Source organism: Rhopilema esculentum, chromosome 11, assembly GCF_057945365.1.
Source record: "Rhopilema esculentum isolate cy_ngs chromosome 11, ASM5794536v1, whole genome shotgun sequence".
Taxonomy (NCBI): domain Eukaryota; kingdom Metazoa; phylum Cnidaria; class Scyphozoa; order Rhizostomeae; family Rhizostomatidae; genus Rhopilema; species Rhopilema esculentum.
This window is the reverse complement of record NC_142825.1, coordinates 6,514,244-6,536,370: the sequence shown is the minus strand read 5'-3', so window position 1 is coordinate 6,536,370 and position 22,127 is coordinate 6,514,244. Positions and strand designations below refer to the sequence as shown.

The window sequence follows — 22,127 nt, the reverse complement described above, 5'->3', positions numbered from 1 at the left end:
TGAAATGGAAATCCACAAACTCTGGACAGAAAAGAGAAGGAAGAAGCGATATGTAGTCTTTTCATGGAAATATCATCTACTTGCTTTGCTTTGTAAGGTATAAATAAACAGTGATCAGACGAATCAACGATCATCATCCGCCAGCTTCGTGCACCTTCAAAGTCAGCGAAAGGATTACAACAACAGCAACAAAAATAAGCCAATATTGCAAATGAGGCCGAAATATCGATTTCGAGTTGCATTTGTTATGGCGATCAGTTGGAGTTGGAGAACGTGATCCAACCAGCAACATGGACAAGGAGAGTTCTATCAGAGAATCGGCTCATGCCGTAAATAATAAAAAAAAGCCATGGAGGAAAATTCTTTACGAGCAACAGGATTACCCGGACAATTATGTCGACAAATCCTTTTTAGAAGAAATGAAGAAAAACGGTACGAAGATCAGGCCTGGATCTTTGGTCACAGCGAAAATAACATTACTCTCGTAGACTTTAGACAAGAACACCTAGACTTTAATATTATCAAATAGCTGTAAACTAGCTATACATACTCAAGCTGTTGCATATAACACAGTGCTTGCACACCTTTGCATGTCTACTTAAAAACTACTTTTTTCTACAATTATATCTTCTTTTTAATAAGTTGTTAAAATCTTTGTTTTTACAGTGAATGTGAGGGTATATGATCTGCCAACTTTGGTTTATGAATCTGGTATTGTTTCTCAACAGCTCAGTAGGTAAATAAATTTTATGTTGGTAATACATTGTACACTAATTATCAGGGGCGGCTTGGAAAGATTTTGAACTGCTATTAGAGAAAATCATGGTATCATGGCGTGGCTGCTGCTGTATTTTCCCAACCACACCCTCTTTGTTGAGTTTTCAACATTGCACTGTTTTTTCTATGCTCTACCTTTTTCTATGCAGTATCTTGATTTTCTTGGCTGCAAATTGAAGATGCCTTTCCTATTTCAATTTAACCCTCTCTATCTAATGGTCATGAAGAAAAGAGCAAAAAATCAGGGGGGCTATGGCCAGGAGCAGAGGTACATTTGATCTTAAGAGTAACATGAGCATCAGATAAATGCATCACAATAAGCATCATGACAAGCATAGGACGGAGGTCTTTTTCATGAAAAGATCAAATCAGTTTCAAGAGTAGCGGCTTCTGCTCACTCTACCATGGCCATATCATGCCGTATCTTTGGAAAATGGTAGAAAAGCAGTTAGCTATCCCAATAAACTTTTTTTACCGAGGATTTTGCAGTGTTAGTTTCATTTTAAAGATATAGGTGTAGATTGAGAGCTTTTGCTGAAAATAAGGCTAATAAGGCTAAAACTGCTTTCAGCCGCCCCTGCTAATTATATTCTGGTGTTTGTTGTTGCTCTTCATACCATCATTGTCATTATTCATTCATGATAAATGAAATATGTGTTCTCTAGATGCAATTAAGCTGTATTAGACTCTTCCAAGGAATCTTATTTTCTTTGCTCATGCATTTTTACAACATATTTAAACCTTCATTTGTGTTTTTAGCTTGTTAACTTCCAAAACTGTTTGTAAGCTATTCAAATCTCAGTTTTGATCAAAAGATTTTTAGTTTATGTATATACTTGTCGATGAAAATTATGCTGTTTTACTGTTCTGTCATATAGTGCTATTGCTGTGTAGGCAAGCCCTAATTCTTTGCTGTAAAGCACAAAATTGTTCTAAATTGCAACTGTTAACTAATGATTACATTGAGGGTAAACCTCCAAGTTGAAACATAAAGCCATCCTGTTCTATTTATTCTCCAAACCTATACTTGTTTTGATGCATTTTTTACATTTGCTTCTTAGTGTGTGCATATTTGTTTCATCATTTGTTTACATGGATATGAATTTGGTTTCCCCCACATCTGTTCTGATTGGCTTGCTGGTAATAAGTTTCATTGGCAATTTCCTTTTTCTTAAATTGGATTCAGTCACAAAGCAAGAAGTTATGATACACAGTGGTAAGTAGCCTCGAAAGGTCCTTTTTGTGATTTTCATTTTTTTCATGATCAAACCAGGAAAATGTCAAAATTATATTGACTTATTTACTAGAGCTCAAATCAATTTGGAGGTAATCTTTGGAGAAAATTGACTGCAGTGGTGGAGCCACAGGGGGGAATGGGGGACTGGTCACCCCCACTTTTTCAGAAAGTTGGTCCTTGAGATTCTTGCAAACCTGATGAGAAAACTTCAGGGGGGGGGTATAACATTTCACATGTAAATGACATTTCTTGGGAGACAACAGGTGTTTCCTCTGGAAGGAAAAGTTTCAAACAAGGGAAAGGGCGTGGTCTAAAGGGCATGGTCCAAAAGGGCGTTGTCCCTGACACACCTTTTGTCCCCCCCCCCCCCCCACTTGTCCCAGGCTGGAGCCGCTTCTGACTGACTGGTTTCAGAAATGACAGAGCCAAACAAAATTATGTTTTCTTTGTCTGTTTTGAGTTACAATTAAACAATGCATAAAATGATGGAAATGATGAATTCTTTGGAAATTTTTGAATGCTTAATCATTATTATTCTTTATATTTTCCCACTTAATGATATTCAAAATATTCACAGGATGGCCACTTTAAAAACTTTTTCCTGATACTACAATGGTTTGATTTAATATCATTTATTTCATGGAAACTGTTGTTACTGCCATTGACGGTTTGCTAAAACATAACAGTAACAAATAGAGTGTTTTTGCAAAATTTTCAGGCCTTTGGTGCATTTTATACTCTCTGTATGTCTTTGTTTTGTGTCTTATAATATTCTTTCATAACATCTGAGTTAAACTGCTTTGCGGCATCCAATCTTTACTGCCCTGGCTATAATCATGTTTATCCATGCCTGTTCCCCATGGCTAAGAACTTCAACATTCCAACCTCTGTTTCTTTACGTCTCTTTATGTTTCTTTATGTCCGTTTCTTTGTTCAATTTTCTTTGAAAATTTGCTGTTCTTTCAGGGCAAGACCTAAAGAGCATTGTTCTTTTTACATCATTTGTGTATGGTCTATCGCCAATTCTTAAGACATTGACTGAAACAATTAGCACAGATACAATTTATGCCATGACCGTAAGTGTGCTTATTTTGTTTCAAATCCAAGTTTAATATTCTTCCTTTCTAGACTTTCAACTGAACCTGCTTTCAAAATATTGAGTTGTATAAAAATTATAGTTAGCTGCATATTGGAAATTAATGTTTGAAAGATATTGCATCAAGACAGTTTTAAGATATGGGAAAAATATAATCTTGGGGTTGAAGATGGTTATAATGAATTGTTTGTTATCATGGACCAAATGCCAACCTGCTAATCATAAAAAAGAACATATAGTTTCTCTCAGAATACATTATAACCAGCCACTATTATTTAATTTTGATAGTTTGTTCTGATTGCAAGCCCTTCACTATTTTATCGCTCTATCAGATTGAATTTTGTTTCGATTACTTGCTGTCTTCTGCTTTTTCGTTTTTAACCTTCTGAATCAGTTTTTATATATAAACATCTACATTTTCAGCTAGGCATGCTGGCTACTAATATTTTACTTCATGATTATGTTTCTGAAACGCCTACGTGAGTATATCATTCTGACATTTAGTCTGACTTAATTGTTAATTTGTGCTCTTCTTTGCAGAATAATTTTTGTGAAATATTTTTACGTAAGAGTGTGTGTGATATGCAAAGCATAAGATTTTTAATTAGATGCTATTTTATTAAAAGTTGTCTTTCCCCTCTGCAGTTGGCTGATACCAACAATGGTTTGACCCATCCACTGCAGATTCTGATTGGCTACACTGCCAACCTAATCGTTCAAGCATGAATTTACTCCAGTGAAAATGTGAACACAATGGAAGATTGCCTTTAAAATATAACTGATGAAAAATCTGGCCAGTTTTAGATGCTGTGTTAAACTTTGTGTTGACATTTTACTGGAATAAAAGGCATTTTGTTCCAAGTTTTAATCGGATTTAAAACCTTGTAAGAGTGTCATTAAACGGACACTAGAAAGCGCAGAAGCTCTAGACCCATGTTCGCTATCATTGTTTACTGGTTTTGATTGGATTGTTGCATGACTGTTAATTATTTGAAGCAACCAGTCTCAAACAATAATGAAGATTCTGCATGTGAGACATCGTGGACGCATGTGATACCAGAGTTACTGACTACTTTAGCGAGGTGTCTGTAGTTTGACAGCTACTAGTACAAGTTTTTGACCACAGGAAAGAAATTTTATTTGTCCGAATCATATATAGATAGATATAAATAGGTTCAAATCATTTGTCTGTTATTTTGCTGTTGTCTGTCTAATGGATCTGTTCGTTTGTTGGAGGTGTCCGTTATCTAGAAATGTCTATTAATTGAGCTTTTATTGTATACAAGTCGAGCTTCTCAAATGAAAAGATCACCAAAACATGATTTCAAACTGTATTATGCAGAACTAAGAAACGCCTGTTTTTCTTCTGCCAGGTTTTTAAGCTCCTTGATTGTTACATCAGCAGCCATGATTAGTTTCCTTGTTCTGTATCTTCAGTATATTTTGATTTCAGCGCATCAAGATCAGCGTCATTGAATGCGAGCATATTTGCAGCTGTTTGCCTCGCATCAAGACTGCCAAGTTCATGGCACGCTTTCGTTACTGTGATGCTTGCAATGCAGATATTTGCGGTGATTCCTCAATTGAGAATCAGACTTAAGGTAATTCTTGCATAAGATTTGCTGCTTTGTATATGGGGATTTTCAATGCACTTTTGGTAAAAAGTTACTTTTTCCGTAACATCAGCACTCAGGCCAGTGTGAACACATTCATAGCGAGTCTTTCTTTCGCTCATGCGATGTAACTATGACAATTTTATTTTTCTTTGGATCACAAACTACCCCTCATGAGCCCGTTGATCTCGCCGTTAGTTTTTAGCTTCATGGAATAAATTTCCACATTTGCTTCAAGCTTTGGAAATGAAGTTTTTGGACTAACTTTCTTCAAAAACATTTTCAGTTGATTTATGTGATTTTTGGCTGAGATCGCGTTATCGATCAAATTTAAGTGGCCATTTGTTTCAAAAGAGATTCTTGCATCAGTTGTTTGGCTAAACACCCGGAAACGCTGTAATGTTTGGTTTTATGGGGGTTTGTCTCAGTTTATTTTGCACATCCTATTTATTTTGAAACATCGAGTTAGAACCACTGTTTCTATTTTAATCAATTCTATAAGCAAAGTGTGAATCGTTCGCTTTCAATTTAATCATTGACTTGCTTACACTAATATTAAAATCGAGCTACTTAGAATTTATTCAAATTTTTTTGTTTTTATTGCTAATCAAGCCTCTTGAAGAACCAGATCTGTTGGATGCTTAAACATATTTGGTCCTTTTCTCTAAATTGAAATTAGATGATAATGAGGAAGAAAGCAAAACGTATTATTTGTTCACCCTCCGGTTTCTAGAATGTGTCATCTTGTCATGTGTCACTTTGCTCCTTGTCGTTCTAGAGGTCTTCAAAATTTGTGACTAGCATTCTAAAACCTCAATGAATATTTTGTTACAGAATCATGAAAAGACAGCCTTTGTCCTTTTGACTGTGACGATGGGAACTGTTGCTTGTGCGATGGTAGCAGTTGTTTCTTATGGCTTCGCTGTTGCCTTAGCAGTGTCCCAATTTGCTATTGTGCTGCTGTTCCCGTGGTGGATGATGAGGCTTCAAAGATACAAAAAGTAAGCATATAAAATTGTTTTTCAATGAGACTAGAATGTGGTAACATTATGCATTATTCAAATACAACTTTTGACTGTCATTGTTCTGAATATGAAACGGTTAATAATTTGAACGGAAAATAGTATCCAGATATGAAGAAAATATTATTTTGTTATCCTTTCTCACTCGGAAACCTTACTACCTTTCTTGTGTTTCTCTTCTCTCTTTGGCAATATGAATGGCTAACACTCGAAGTTTCTGCTAGGATTTATGCTATCTTTCTACGAATTTCAATTTATCTTAATGCTTGAATCGTTTGAATGAAGATCATATCCTATTCCTCTCAAAAATCGTTACAAAATTAAGTTTTGGTCTTAATTTTGATTGTATGAAATCCAGTTGTTTCTTGATCTTTTTTATGGTTGACGTTATATTAAATGAGTTATGATACTAAAGTGTCGAGTATATTTTTATCTGCGTTAGTTTCTGTAAATATAACTATCGATTTTTTACACCAATTCATAAAGGCTGATTTGAGTGTTTTAAGGGAGTGAACTGTAAATGTTTGAAGCATTTGTAGATAGTCTATTGGAGGTTTGCTACCCTTGTGCCTTTAGCGTCACTCTGGAAAGAGGTACAACATAAGCTAATGATGAACAGTGGATCCATTTTAAAGTTGAAGAGCAAACTCAATACGCCGTCATTGAAAATCTTGCAATATTTTGCGTTTAACAAAATTTTAAGCTTAACAAATTTTTGAGGAAACATTGATTGTTAAATAGAGTACTATCTTTATATTTTTCATCGTGTTCTTTCGGAACCTTGACCCGTTCTTTCTGACATTTTATGCTCTGAAGAATGTCAGACGAAAAAGCTTTTAGCCAATATGTTGTAAAATGTTTGCTTTTCTCAAAGCCATTTTCAAATAGAGTATTATAAGACCTCATAACTCAATTATTATTAGTAAGATTGAACAATTTGGCCCCGTCCACATGGTGACTGATATTTTTGTCACCACAATTATTTTTATCCGTTTTCACCTTTCGTCCCTATTTTTAAAAAGGCCGTCCAGAGTGGACATTTTTTAAAACGTCCTTTCCCTGATTACGTGTGGACGGAAGACGCAGCTTCTTGAAAACGCTGACTTCTGATAGCTTGCTTGTGGTATCTCTGCTGTCAAATCTGATTGCTTGCTTGCTTGCAGCTAAAAATGGCATTGTTCAATCTTTAAAATATAAAATCATTAACATTGAACTTAATCATAAGCGACTTTCGTTAATAGCTTAACCACATCGTCTGTCCAAGCAAACGCATCACTAGTCTTATTTTCTGAAGTTTTCTTTGCTTTGCCATTTTCCGTGATTTTAGACATGCTGTAGATTATTATCGCTGTGCAGAAGACGTCAACAAAGCAAATTAGCGCCAAGTAGTTTGCGCATGCTCATAGTCGAATTTTCAGCGTTTTCATTTGGTTTGGCGTTTCTGTGTGGCAGAGTTATTTTTCAAAACGCTCATTGCATGAACGCAGTTTTTTTCAAACAGACAAAAATATCTAATGAACTAGTTTTATTTTGGTCTGTTAAATGTTTAAAAATAGCCGGTTGTGCAGTTGAAATGTTTTTAAAATATATCCTCATGCCATTGACTGCTGAAGCAGGAGCTGTGATGTGTATGGGCTATAGACATTGAGTAAAAAGAGTTCAATTGCACTTTCCATGAACTATAGTGTTGTCATCACTTTAAATATCTTTAGTGTGTTTTTAGTTTCCTGTTTATGTTATGTTTCCTGTTTATGTTATGTTTATGGTTCATTTTACATTATTTCTTAATGTAGCTGGTAACCTATACTATTTTCTTAAAACTGTATTAGGCTCTTTTGAGTTAATGAAAATCTGAAATCATTGCAATCATGAAAAAAACTCAAGTTGTTGCATTTATGCTAATGCTTTCTTGTTTGAGGGTAATTTTTTGTTCTTGAAGCAACATTCATGGACCCTGGGATGAGGCGATAATCAAAGATTGAACAATTAATGCTGGGTACGCCCAAGGCTTGTTTCACGATGCCATGAGGGTAAGTCCTTTATTGTTTCATTTTTGAATTATCATTTTGTAGTTTATAGGACGACAATTTTTCATTCTCTCTTTAAAGCAAAAGTTTAGAGAATAACCAAGGACATACAGAAGACCAATTCACACCGTAAAATTAACCACTCAGAACAAAGTTTTGCTTTGCTTTACGTTTTTTTGTATATTTCTTCTCTTATTATTAGATTCAAGGCTGTTACGCTAAATGTAGCGACACTGCTTTTTTCCCCATAACCTTTGCCTCTTACAAGAAAATATAAAGTTCTGCCTCAATATGTTTATTTATTGCTGTCATCCAGCTATTGTGGCCACTCTGTTTGGACAATAGCAGCACTGACTTGATAAACACAGGGAACAGACAGTTTATATAGAGATAATATGCGTGCAATGTTTGTTGTCGTTGTAATGACGCGATCAAATACTTGCATTGCATGCTGGTTAGATTGATTTTTATACCACTAACCTAGCAAGGCATGCATTCTTTAATTTTTGATGCGCAGTTTTGTGCACAGAAAAGCAGGTATCCTGAGCATGCTGAAAGCAAACCAATTCATCAATTTATAATTACAATTATGTACTCTATAGCTTTCTTTGATCACCTACCCGTCGTCTATAGAAGCTAGCAAGTCTATATGCTCAATAACATATTTATAAAATATTTCTGAGCTTCAACCGCAGATGAAAGAGCTCGAAGCAGCTTCTTCCTTTCTCGGACGAGTCAGTGATCATTAAATTTCTTTATAAACAGTGCCCGAGCTTATCTTGATTAATTACCATTAAATATTAAGGACATTGAAGTTTGTTTTGCTAGCCATGGCTATTTTCCTTCAAATTCAGTTTAAACGTTTTCCAAATTTGCACACTTGCAATGGTTGTTTGTGGCCCAATGACGAAGAAGTCACAGTTACTGTCTACTTAACAAGCCATGTAGCAATAGTTGTGAGCTTTTTGATTGCAAGCTTTATTGCTCTTTTTACACAGCTCTACTGAGATATCATTAATGTTTTGATGCTTCACAGCGTCGGATCGTAAGCGCTGTTGAAAGCATACGTCAACGAGCAAAACAGGCTCGTTTAATTAAAAATCTTGGTATTTAGAGAAGTAAAGCATTGAACACCGCTACAGGAAGTTGTGTAAGGGCGTCTTTTTACAGAGACTTCTTTTGACAATAGCCAGACATGGCAGACCTTGGCTGCAATCATTTTTGGATGTTCTTCCGTCTAGTGGCTCAGCACCGGCGTCTTATCTCAATCTACGTTCTTCATTTCATTTTTGTTTATTTCTGAGCTCTTTCATTACACAGAAACGCCGTTTTCTGATTTTTGGCTACTTTTAAATTATTAAAAATGGCTTGTATTTTTTTCTTAACTCCGCCATCTTGCCATTTTCTGATAGCCTTTAGCCTGTGCATCAAACTTTGTTTATCCTGGCATAGATGCACCTTGATACCATTCCACCTTAATAATGCACACTGTTTGTACTGACCTGGCCGGTACAGATTCATCAGTTTTTTACATTTGTGGATTACATCCTACAATTTTCATTCCATTCACTGTATGATGTTTTGATACAATCTTCCAATTTGACTATAAAAGGGTTAACGACACTTCATTTCTCATGGCCAATATCAAGAAATCATTATGCTCTCCCTTTAGGTCTATTGGATATTCAAAAAGTTTCCTTTCAGAATTTATGTTTTGCCTAAGGTTGAACTTTGAGATTGTTCAACAGTTTTCGTTAGCAGCCATCATTCATGAATATTTAGAGAGCTGAAGAGTTTTTGAGTTTGACTTGAAGTAGGCACCTAGAACTCGCCTCAAAGATTCTAAATAATTTAGTGGTTTATCCAAATTCACGTATTTTTTCCAATCAGACAAAAGCAGTGCAAAAATTTTGCAGCCTGGTCAACTGCCTCTTTTTGTTGACATTTCCCGGGGAGTTACAAAATCAGATGTTTTCAAAGGAATTCAAGTTGGTTTTTGCCCCAGATTTAGAGCCTTCGTTAAATGCTGCTTCAACCTTATGTCAGCTTTTTGCAACACTATACGCAAGGGCATTAAAATTTTACAGCAATTCTTGCTAAAGGAACAAATTTCTATTAAGATATGCTCAAATAATTTGAAGATCAGTCTTTCATGAGCATCTAGAAAATCGGTTTTTTTAGAATCTACTTCCTAATGATGGACCTTATCTTTTGTTTGCGGTCAAATCACTTTACTGACGTTATAGCACTGTACATATGCAGTAATGCATTGCAAGATTTGGTAAATTCGTCGTAGCTACTCTGTTAAAATCCTCTTTATCAGTGTTAGCTAAAGTTGTATCTCAACATATTTTTTTTTAATTTTTAGAATTCTGATAGTTTTATGCTCAGTTTCTTTGTATCTTATAGGCCCACGCAAAACCTCTTTCAAATAACGTACTTATTGGAAAGAAATGCAATTTTTTGTAATGATTATCTCTTCTTGTCGTATAAAATATGCTGAGTAAGTCTAGCACCATAAAATTGTTGTGGTGTGATTTCATACGACACCATAAGTATCCCGAATGATTTTTGTTATTTCAGATGGCACCTTCAGAATTTAAAATGATTTGAAAGATTCATCAAATGATTTTTCGCAAGATACTCTATTCACTTTTTTGCTAGCGTTTGTGATAAACGAACCCCTAAAAGCAATTGTTACGAAGCATCAATCAACTTTTTATGGGTAATCTTTCACCAATTTTAGTTCGTTGCTCTGCCAATTAGGTATTAAAACATAACGAGCACAGGAAAGTATTTCTTGTGGCCAGCATTGGTGATACATAAGATGAAAGATATCCTTGGCTTTGCTTGTCATTTAAATTGATGTGTGGTCAAGCTACCGGTGTCGGCCATAGATAAATTTTGAATCAAACGTGCATTGCAGCCCGCCATTTTGTTTGAATAATTCGTTGATAGACAGGTTAAATTCACACTTAATATCGCCTTAAATGTTTATTAATATTTAATGCTTTTGCTCATCTTTATAATTCATTCCATTGGATGAATTGAGCAACCTGAAGCCTAATGAATAATTCAATGAAATGCAAAAGGGCAGCTCGACGCAAACATGACGGATGCTCGTAGTTCATTTGTTTATGCAAAAGACAGCCGCTTGCGCTTTTCCTCGCTTGTTAAACAAGTTATACTTTGCTTCATTTTTCGAAGTATTTTTAAGTTTATGTTAATAACATGTTAATTTAAATCCGCCTTAAGTTCAGTTAAGAGCAATCGGGCCATACAAGTACTCTTTTAGTTAAAGAATTTGCGTTTTGAGCCAGGGATGCCGAAATCGTTTCTACTAAGAAGATCAATTGACGAAGGAAGGCGGAACGAAGAAATTGACGACGACGCTTCCAGTTCAAATTCATTAAAAGGTGGGTGGTGCATTTTCGAGTACTTCTCTAGCTCAGGGATGTTGATATGCTCACTTTTGGTATACTACTATTCATGTTTGCATTGGCAGGTTGGAACAAAACCCAAATTATCTCACGCTGTCTCTCTTTAGGTGTTATAAAACGGTAGAGGGTGTATTGGCTTCAAATCTATTGAGAAAATATTTTATAGCCTAATCTCATACGTAGAAGTATATTTTATAGCAATATCTTAAGTTTTCAGGATGAATTTCACAACTGAGTTACTTTCAATGCATCAATGCGCAAATCATGAGCAGCAAACATTTCAGGAGAAGAAATGCCCGTATTGTTTTACTAGATTCTCAGCTTTTTTCCAGCCATTTTTGCCGCCATCATGCGTTCTCTTGCTAGATGTTATGTTTTTCCAAAACAAAGTAAATTTTTTTTTCAAAATTAAATATTCTCTCGCCTTTGCCATTAATGTAAACCCTTGAGGACTTGAGGACTGAACAGAGTTCAAGTTGATGGATTCTTTCGAGCATTGCTTTTCATTTTTGTTTTTAGTTCCTTTTATTAAAATATTTTAAGTGCTTCTATGCCGTACATAAGAGAAGCAGAACACAAAATGTGGCGAGGAATAAAGCTTTGAATGCCATCTAGCACTTTCTGTCCAGTCTGGTTGCATCAAAAGAAGCCCTGCATGAGCTCACTGCATTTTGAACTGATGAACAAAATAACTGATGAAAAAGGTTGATAAACAAAATAACTGTCGTCATTTAGTTCAAATCTGTGTGATATGAACAGTAAGATGGTTCAATGACCAAATTTTGATAGACAGTCGTCAACTTTTTGTGCATCTTATCATATGCTGCCCTGTGGGAAACGCAATTCGGTTACTACTGGCCGTTTTGTAACATTCATCCAGATAACTGCTCGCTGCATTTCCAGTTTCGTTCATTGTTCACTTCTTATTTGTACCAATGGTAGAATGTACTGTTAAAAAGCGCGCGCTTTCATTTCATGACGTATGAGTTTTTCGCTTCAAATATTCTTGCAAAATGTAGTCATTTTCCAAGAATAAAGGTCATTCTATGCTGGTTTGATGGTGGAGAGGCCTTCGTCCTTCCTTGATTTTGCAATTCTCTCTGTACATGGCTCATCCCCACAATCTTACCATCTTATTCTCCGTACTGTAAGCACCTATACAACTTCATTTATCGAATAAGCTATTCAGTAGCATGCTTAATCTTGTTTTCCTTTCGCTTATTTGAACCCCTATCGGTGTGAGAATTTTTTCACAAACTTCCAAGATCATATTTCTCGCAGGTAATCATCCATAGGATTCTCCGTCACCACTTTCCCTTTTAGCCGTCCGCTTTCGATAAGAAAAAGAACCAGTTGGATATTTCAAAAACACAAGTATTCACAATCGGACCTCCTCATATTCCGGAAAAGTTTTCCCTTTAGAGTGAACAGAGACATCTGCCAACTGCATGGCTTTTTCAAGGTCTGATTTAATATTTAGCTTAAATTTAATATACTAATCGTTTTTGAAACGTTGAATTCGATGTTTGCTCTCTACAAAAATTACTAAAAAGCTACTAATATAGAAAGTATAGTCATTCTGATATAGTTCCTCGTCTTTTCTGTCTAACTTAAATAGTCTTGATAAATTGAATTAAAATCCTATTGAAGCAAAATTTTCCAAAAACAGCCAGGAACGTTTTGTCTGTTAAAACACCTCGTTTTGCTTTGGAGTTTATGCCATAGCAGCTGTCATTTTCTAGTTTGGTGAATAATGTGCACTTTGTTTTGGTGGGCCAGTTAGAATCATTGTTCTTTTCTGGTTGTGAGCTTTTGCTTTCTATCACACTGATGCTTCGTCTTAGCAACCTTTATATGCAATTCTCTATAAGTTTACCCGGACAAGCTTGCCGTGCAATCTGGTTGTTTTGGTGACCGTAAGGTTTCGTTATTATTGTACTCCTAACAGTCTCCTAACTGCTTTTTATCTATATTTTATCTATATCTATCAAGCGAAATTAAAACCTTTCACTTCATGTACTTTTCTTTTTGTATCTTGAATATATAAAGTATTTGTCTATGTTTATGTATTTGCCTTTTCCGCCGTTCTTGCGTTTCAAATGGTCTACATAAAATCTATTCATTCCCCCCAATCTGATATTGTCACTGTCACTTCATTACGGATGTATACGTCTGTGATAGCGCCCAGTCTCAGACCTGAAACAAACACTCATCCTGTCTCTATACTTTGCTTAATGCAAACAATTGCTGAAGTATTGGCGGTAAACCACCAGCGTCCCTCTTAATTTTTCATGTATACCACGTCACATTGCGATCGATCACTCTTCGTTTCATTACTGTCCCTTACGGGTTGTTTCCTACAAGGATGTTTTATTGCGTCTATTCTGATCTCTGTTTACGTTCTGAAATCGCATTTTTGAATTCAAGATTTCTATGACAGGTCTAGAAGCTAATCAATGTTTTAAGGGTTAGTTTGTAGTACAAACTCGTTGCTTCAGAATCCGAATCAACCTTCAGAATTTAAGCTTTTATTTTGTAGGGTCTACTTCTTGCGTAGTTAAAAAGTTAATGCTTTAGCCAAGATAGGAAATGAAATTCCTGAGCATTTTCTTGGTTTTCAGAAAAGGCTAAATCTGGTATTTTTATCCCCGAAATATCAGTATTTGACCGTGACATTTTGAATGATCTAATTTTTTACCGTAGTTTGCTTCGGTAATTCCATGTCTGAGTGCTAACGCCCTTTTTTGGTCAATGATTTCTGATATTTCCTCGCGTAACCGCATTTCTACTTCATAATCTTTGTCTATGGATTGAATGGCAGTGCTAGGGCACCTTTCATTTTGGCATGCTCTTCCTCCATTTCGAATACACCCAACTATGCACGTGTAGTTCCTTGCAAATACCAATCTTTTATTTACAATATAGATTTCCTTTCATTTAAGTCTTCGTTTGTTCTCACTGTTAACTTGATTAAAAACATTTGCCTTTTCACCATTAACACAAAACTCCAGAAGTCCACAATTATTTTCCCTAATTTCAACAGTCGTTTTTGCAAAATTGCTTTAAATAACAAAAGACTATGCTGTTCAAATTTTTCCTTGAAAAGGTCACCTGGTCGCCCTGTCTTTTTCAAATCAAATGATTATGCATAGCAAAAGACCGCATTTCGTTTCATCATGTCTTTTTACGGTAAAATACTGACGCTTCTATTTTATTGCAATTGCAAATAAAGGTTTTATAAACAACTTTTAGTTTTCCTCGCTTCATGGCCAGGGATAGTGACATTGCGCTGTCGTTTTCCTAGTCTCTTCACGGATAGAGTTTTTATAGGAAAAACAACAGATAGCACTTCAAAGAAATTTACTTTTCCGTATTCAAACTTTAAACAGTCGAGTGCAGCGTATAGTGGCTCTACAGTCTCTGTATTAAGTGTACTTTGCTTTTGTGGCTTGCACGAGTAGCTACGGCATCGTGTTTTGTGAAGAGTTGCTTAAGTATTACAAGTCACAGTTTTTGCCTCTCTCACGCTGTCTTCTTAGGCAAACACCTGAAAAATGCCGCACTCCTAAGTTTGACTGCATTGGCATTCGAAATAGCATTCAAACAGTTTGGATGACATCAACAATAAAAGAAATATTCGATTTGAAGATGGTTTTGAGTCGACTGTAGCTTAGAAAAGTGCAAGTGTTTTGTGTTTTTTTTATCTACGTGACCAAAATCTCTCGACCAAAACCGGCTTTTGTCAACAGAGCAAAATCTCTAGGCCAAAACTATGTTAAATCAAGAAAGCTTTTGTTTCAGTTTGTCTTTGAAGCAAATCTCTTCATTATTTTAAGCATTTGTTTCATGTTACATTCTGAGGCGCGATGCTGTTAAACTTGCAATACTCGGTACCAATCCTCCTATTCAAATGTACACATGTCATTTTACAATCAAATCCACAGCGATTTTACAACATGACTGCATTGCTCAATGCAATCGTATGTTTTAATGTATCACTTTTTATGTCCCATGTTTGTCTAATTTTCCTTTAATTTGCTGCCTACCCACAACAATTTGAATTCAAATTCACTAATTTAGAAATATGCTGTCTTGCGAAAACAAAAAATTGAGGATGTATACGATTTTTTTTCAGCGCCATTCAAGCTTTTCTCTCTTCTCTGGTTTTCAAACTTTCAGTTTCTCATTTCCAATTTTAATAACTAGCCTTTTTATAAATGAAGCACTCAGCAAGTAAATACCTCATTTTTAAAAGAAACTTTGCACTAAAAACATATAGTAAGTTTCTCGTGTTTAGGCAGTTTTTTGTAGTAAAGATTTTTAGCATATTTTCATAATAGAGCTCAGCAAAATCTGCAGTGCAAGGTTCCTGTGAATAATGCTGTTTTTCACTGAATCTTTTTCTAAAATAAAAGTATAGCTGCTTTAGAAGAATTTTTGCGAATTCTCGAACACCACAATTTAAATATGAAGCAATGATTATGAACAGTTTTTTATGTTCTAGTTTATCTTCGAGCCCTGGAACCTGACTGTTTTTTATAATTTTTCAGAATATTGCACCAATTTCCTGTTAAGGTTTTTTATTAATAAGAGGGAAGTTCAGCACACTTGTAGGCTGTTATGCTTTTTGCGGTCGTTCAAAAGGATCGAGCACTTAATGGAGATGGCCGACCACTTTAATAATTTAAAACAAGTTAATTTTCCTTCTTAATTCCTTTCATGCATCCCCAGATTAGACTCTGGTTTCTCTAGTAAGGAACCGTGTTAGTCCAAATTGTATTGGGATAATCTTGCTCAATATGGGAAAATTTGATCGAAGAGCAATTGTTGAGGCTAGTAGATCTACTTGCAATGCCATAACGAAAAAGCTCAAAATTTGTTGTTAATTGGTGTTGATCTCTCTTCCCGGGTTTCCTCTCACCACCATAATCATACTAATTCTCCACAATGACTTATTATTTTATACAAGAACAAGCTCATTGCATCTGTCTTCTTCACAAGTGCATGTTCGATCCATCTATTTCTAGCCTTTCTCCTTCTTGTTAAGGGGTCAGTTGCTCGAGTTCGTTTAAGTCACTTCTGTTTGACTTGCACATCTCTGATCTTCAGCCCTTTTGGTTCATGTGCTCCTTCCCACCATTGCTGTTGTCGATCTCTGATCACTCTTTCTTCCAAGGCCTGTTTGACTGAAGAAAAAAGATTAAATTTGGCAAGCAACAGGAGCGAGCGATGAACTAGTAGCTGTACACGTTGACAAACGAAATGTCAACGCATAGCTGGATTTTTCATAATAGTATCCCTTCAATAAGTATTTATATGAAGAGAAAAAACCAAATCTAATTTGATGCAAATATAGAGATGAAAAGTGTAACCGATCTTCCAGGAATTGTTTTTCAGGGCCTTTAACTGTCGAAGCTCATCAAATTTTGAGCCAAGTGCAGCTGCAATATTGAGCACTTGTGAAAGTGACTAGTTGGTAGTTTTTAGCTAGGTCATTTGAAGCAGTCAAAGAACGTAGAAACTTTCTATCGGTTCGTATTAGTTTTGGTATCGAATGTTGCAACGCAATGCACTTGAGACTGGTAGGTGATACCCGTGAAGTGGGGGGGGGGGGGGGTTAGTTATACTCCGAAAGATGGTTGAAGCCTAAACTCGAAGCTGCAACATTGCGTAAAGGGAAAACATAGAGGCCCAATGGCTATGTACGAAGAAGATGTCTGGTATGTAATAAGAGCTCAGTAAAGAGCGGTAGCAAGAAGGATTGGGCTTTTCTATGAAGTCAAAGGAAGGTTTAATGTAAAACATGTAATCAATACAACAAAATTCATCCGAAAATCTCTATTCAGTTCAATAAAATGTATTCAATTCAAAAAATTTATTCAGTACAGAAAATATGTTCAATGCAAAAAATTTATTCAATGCAGAATAACATATTCAGTGCAAGATAATATTTCAATCCAAATCAAAATGTTCAACTTATCGTCAAAAAATTTAGGGCCTACACAATATCAAAGATGGACGAAATTGAGGACGACCAGGAAGAATGCATTTGAAAAGTTTCTTTTAAAATATTCTTGAAAGAGTGGAAGGAGATATTACAAGAATCTCCAATCTTGAAAAAAAAGGCAAAGATTGAACTTTTAATTACGCTGAAGATGGCTCATTGGATGATTAATGCTCCCTGAGTGACACCCTGGGTACAATTGAATTGCTCAATTCAGCGATACAGTTTCTTTTTATATAAACAGAGAACAGATAAAAAGTATATGTTAATTATCTTTCCAGCTAAGGCAAAAGTTATGCGTTTTTCCGACCTACTCCTTGCTACACACTTACATGAAATACTTCTATTTGATTTATCTAAATCAAATAAATTCTTTTGAAAACTTTTTCTTTCTGGCCTCCTTTCATTCAGAATTCATTCACCACGACGCCCCTGGGGTTGTCTAATAAAAAACGAAGCACATGAAAAAGACGCGCTCTCCTCAGTCTCTTCATATTGAACATAATTTCTACCCTGAACAGCTTTTTTGCATTGAATAGCTACGTTTTTTAGCATTAAACACATTTTTTGCATTTAATGAATTTTTGCTTCGAATACGTTTTTGTGCATTGAACATATTTTCTGCATTGGATAAAATTTTTCAATTGAATACATTTTATTGAATTGAAAACAGATTTTTGTTATTATCATAAATTTTACATTAAATCTTCCTTCAAATGAAGAATTCTACATTTAAAACAAGTATTGAATCGGGCATTGCATGAATAACACATTTTATTGAATATCGCTACAAATGGGCAGCCATACTCGGCGAGAATTTGTTCGTTTTGATTTACAGTAAAAGCGCTATTAAGCCCCTCGGGGGCTTTTTTTCACTCCTAGAGAGGAGAGAGAGAGGGGCTTATATCAAATTTTGGCATTGTAATAGGGCTTAATAGAGAGGGGGCTTTATAGAGTTTTTACGGCATGCCGATTAACAATGATTTACAGTGATTCGTGATCATTTGAGCTAAATTGGCCTTCGCAGATTTATTATGACTCATGATGATTGTCGATCACTCACAATGATTCACGATCCCCAGTATCAGAACCAAACAACGTGTCGTTCGGCTGCAGCAAAAGGGTCCACCCAATTCATCAACCCTTCCTGGTGAATCTGTGCCAACTTCCCTTTTGGCACGGCCAAAATAAAAATTTGCAAAATTGACTTGCTGATGACGTTGAGTCAACAATTCGTAGCCGCGAGTAATAGAAAGCAGGACACTAATTAGAGGAAAATGGGAATTCTTCGCGTAGCATTCTGTTACGGAAACCGTGTCACTTCGTTAGTTAGTTACTTACTTACTTACTTACTTACTTACTTACTTACTTACTTACTTACTTACTTACTTACTCACTTACTTACTTACTTACTTACTTACTTACTTACTTACTTACTTACTTACTTACTTACTTACTTACTTACTTACTTACTTACTCACTTACTTACTTACTTACTTACTTACTTACTTACTTACTTACTTACTTACTTACTCACTTACTTACTTACTTACTTACTTACTTACTTACTTACTTACTTACTTACTTACTTACTTACTTACTTACTTACTCACTTACTTACTTACTTACTTACTTACTTACTTACTTACTTACTTACTTACTTACTTACTTACTTACTTACTCACTTACTTACTTACTTACTTACTTACTTACTTACTTACTTACTTACTTACTTACTTACTTACTTACTCACTTACTTACTTACTTACTTACTTACTTACTTACTTACTTACTTACTTACTTACTTACTTACTTCCTTGCTTACTTACTTACTTACTTACTTACTTACTTACTTACTTACTTACTTACTTACTTACTTACTTACTTACTTACTTACTTACTTACTTACTTACTTACTTACTTACTTACTTACTTACTTACAGGGTCTTACTTATATACTCATTCTTCATACATAACAAGGTATCATGCCTTTTGCCAGTGTACAATCTCAACTTAAAACGCTGTTTTTATAGCCCTTATTTGTAGCCCTGGCAAGATTTTTCCTATGTAGATATTTGTGTTATTGTAATGATATTCTTAATTGTTGATTTAGCAAAGATTTTGTCTAGTTAAAAAGGTTAATGTGAGCGAGCTTTTCATCGTTCGTTATCACATATTGTGAACTGATATCCCCAACTTCCTACTTTGCAGGGGTTGAATCAAACCTGAGCAATACTGCATTGCCGTCCAATCAAGAGAATGGATATGACATTTGGAGATACCCTAAAAGCGAAATACACACTGGCAGCTCAATCTTTCAACAAAAAATCGCTATTGGGAATGATGGAAATGGAGCAAATGGTAACAAATTGCACTTTCTTCTAGTCGCTGCGAAACAACTTGCCATCAACGAAAAGGAGCATAAGTCGAGGAAGGCAGATTATAGCATATCTCGAGAGTCTTTGAGATCAATAACAAAGAGTTCCAACATAGTAAATGACGGGAATACTTCGCAGAATAATCAAAGTGATGTAGGTTCCAATTATGAAAACCGTGTCGGCAATGGTTACGCCAGTGTATTTAATAGTGACGGGGATTTCAAAGATGATAGTGTTTTTGATTCCGAAGACACCAATTCAACGTCGGATGTTAGTGATCTTTCGGATTTAAACAACAACAACAACAACATCGATGAGGATGAAATTGGAGACAGTAGCAACCACAATAGCAGTTCGAAAAAAGCTAGGTACCAATGCGATCAATGTGGCAAGGTGTTTAAGACAAGATACACTTTGACTATCCACCTTAAGATGCCGATTCATACCAAGAGTAGGCCATTTGTCTGTAGCGTCTGCGGCAAAGGTTTTCGATTATCTAGCACTTTATGTCGTCACAAGATCATTCATACCAAAGAGAAGCCCCATCGTTGTCACGTTTGCTCAAAGGCATTCAACCGGTCTTCAACCCTGAAAACTCACATCAAGACCCATAGCAACGTTAAAGAGTTTGTTTGCCATATATGTGGGAAAGGCTTTCATCAAAAGGGAAATCTGAGGAACCACTCCCTCATTCACACCGGCGAACGGCCATATTCTTGTCACTTTTGTGACAAAGCCTTTAATAAGATGAGCAATTTGAAGTTTCATATGCAGACACATGATGAGATCTCAAGCGAAGCCTGAAGTGTGGAAACGTTGTTTTTTGCTACCAAAATTCCAAAGAAAACTGGACACATTTAAGGTTTTCACCTAAGTTCCAAACTGGCACACGTATGGCATTGACGCACATGGGTCTGATTAACTGATAACAGTTCTGGTAAATAACACTTTGGTACACGTGCAATGCTAAGATGATACGTTCGAATTGTTTGAAATAGAGTGGTCAGATTTACAAGATTAAACCTCTCTCTGCATTGGTTCAAGTGTTGTCAAATAAACATGAATGTTTCACACAAAGGATTATTCGGAAAGAACTGTTTAAGAACTTTAAACTCACCATTATATTATGCTGGTGATAACAACATATTTTTTATAAGAACAGTTCGTATTCTATTCTGTTTTAAGCACTTTTCGTAGTCCAACCGATGTGCTTCCTGACCTTAAAGCAAGGCATCCGTACCTTAAAGTTAGAAAATGAAGCTTTCGGAAAGTCTAAACATACAACTTACATCTTTGAACTTCGTTTAAAAATTAACTTGGCAATAAACTTAAAGGGACGATTTGTTAAAGGCAACGAGTTTATGTACGCCGGCATACGAATACGCATTTGATTATTCCTCGTGGAGTAACTGACCACGTGAAACCTATGTTTTTTTTAAAAAAGATAGCGAAAAAGCAAGACTGATCACTTGAAAAATCACATAAACAACATTTGCTCAAAGCGATGCTTTTTGTTCTATATAGACTCTGTAACTGTACTTACTCTACTTAAGACAAACGGTTTTTATACCTTGCGCTTTACTTATATCTACGGTTTGTTTGTAAAGACGAAAATTGAGTTTCAAGATTTTATCATTCCTTACAAAAATATATTTGAGATCCTTTTACTAATTGCTGCATTTCGGGCTATTTCATTAATTTTCCATTGTTTCATTGAAAGGATATGACGCCATTATGACATTGCAGCCAAAAATTATAGCATTAAACTTTATACGAATCAACTGTAAATTGAATTACAAGCTGCTTATAACTGCTGCTTTAAACCACACATGATCCCAACATAAAAAAGGATCTATTGAAGTATGACATAGATTTAACGTCTGTTTTTTTGCTGTAAGTTGACAATCGGCGAGGAATATCTTTTTTACCCCTCATCTGTCTTTTTCTTCTTCTACCAAGCGTGAAGGTCTAACTACCCCTGATAGTTATAGTACAGCTTTCGATCACAACTTTCATCTAAATTGTTTTACTAGCCAAAATTTCTGCTCCAAATCATCTGAAACCGTTTTCAATCGACACACATCTTTTGACTTTTCTCCCGCATTTTCCCGTCTCATTAGAACCAGTCATAGGATTTCTTTTTGAATTTTGCAATCACCATGTCAAGGTTTCCTTGAGTTTAGAAAGGTTTTTCACTTTTAATTCACTTTTACTTTTTTAGCCCATAATTTATTGTCGATTCCAGCAGAATCCTATCTGTAGACATTAAGCTGTTTATTTAAGCTTTGCATGTACCCTTTGTTTTTATCAAATGCTTAGTTTTTATTTAGATAACTCAGCCTTTATCTATATTAATTTGTTTCTTTGTAAACTGACGTTTTGACATTTATCTCTTTTTCGAGGTTTTTGTTGTTTTCTTGTTATTTTACAAGGTTTAATACTATTGTGTATTGTAAGCACATCGTTAGATTTGTTTGTACAATGAAGCTATGTGTATTTTGTGCACGTCGTTGATATCGTCATTGGCCTAAGG

General features: G+C 35.4%; 2 protein-coding genes across 3 annotated transcripts in view; both read left to right on the top strand.

The window, feature by feature from the left end:
- The window catches only part of LOC135693819 (phosphatidylinositol N-acetylglucosaminyltransferase subunit C), a 12,866-nt gene extending 1,678 nt beyond the window's left edge, over window positions 1–11,188 (top strand). The window contains exons 2-9 of one of the 2 annotated variants that reach the window (XM_065212399.2): window positions 667–736; window positions 1,839–1,993; window positions 2,981–3,090; window positions 3,534–3,589; window positions 4,564–4,711; window positions 5,558–5,724; window positions 7,685–7,775; window positions 11,093–11,188. In XM_065212399.2, the coding sequence (XP_065068471.2) occupies window positions 667–736; window positions 1,839–1,993; window positions 2,981–3,090; window positions 3,534–3,589; window positions 4,564–4,711; window positions 5,558–5,724; window positions 7,685–7,727 (749 nt within the window). In that variant the 3' untranslated portion in view covers window positions 7,728–7,775; window positions 11,093–11,188. Of the gene's footprint in view, window positions 1–666; window positions 737–1,838; window positions 1,994–2,980; window positions 3,091–3,533; window positions 3,590–4,563; window positions 4,712–5,557; window positions 5,725–7,684; window positions 7,825–11,092 lie in introns of those variants that run through there. The other variant, XM_065212398.2, reaches the window with a different exon arrangement.
- LOC135693816 (uncharacterized) lies at window positions 11,048–22,127 on the top strand. The gene is made up of 2 exons (XM_065212395.2): window positions 11,048–11,188; window positions 19,428–22,127. Exons 1-2 carry the CDS (start codon window positions 11,095–11,097, stop codon window positions 20,396–20,398), a joined length of 1,065 nt encoding a protein of 354 aa, XP_065068467.1. The 5' UTR covers window positions 11,048–11,094; the 3' UTR covers window positions 20,399–22,127.

Excerpts from the sequence above, each read along its gene's own strand:
- LOC135693816 (XM_065212395.2), top strand. The coding sequence starts at position 11,095 with ATGCCGAAATCGTTTCTACTAAGAAGATCAATTGACGAAGGAAGGCGG. Across the intron at positions 11,189-19,427 it reads CAGTTCAAATTCATTAAAAG|GGGTTGAATCAAACCTGAGC; the intron begins GTGGGTGGTGCA and ends CCTACTTTGCAG.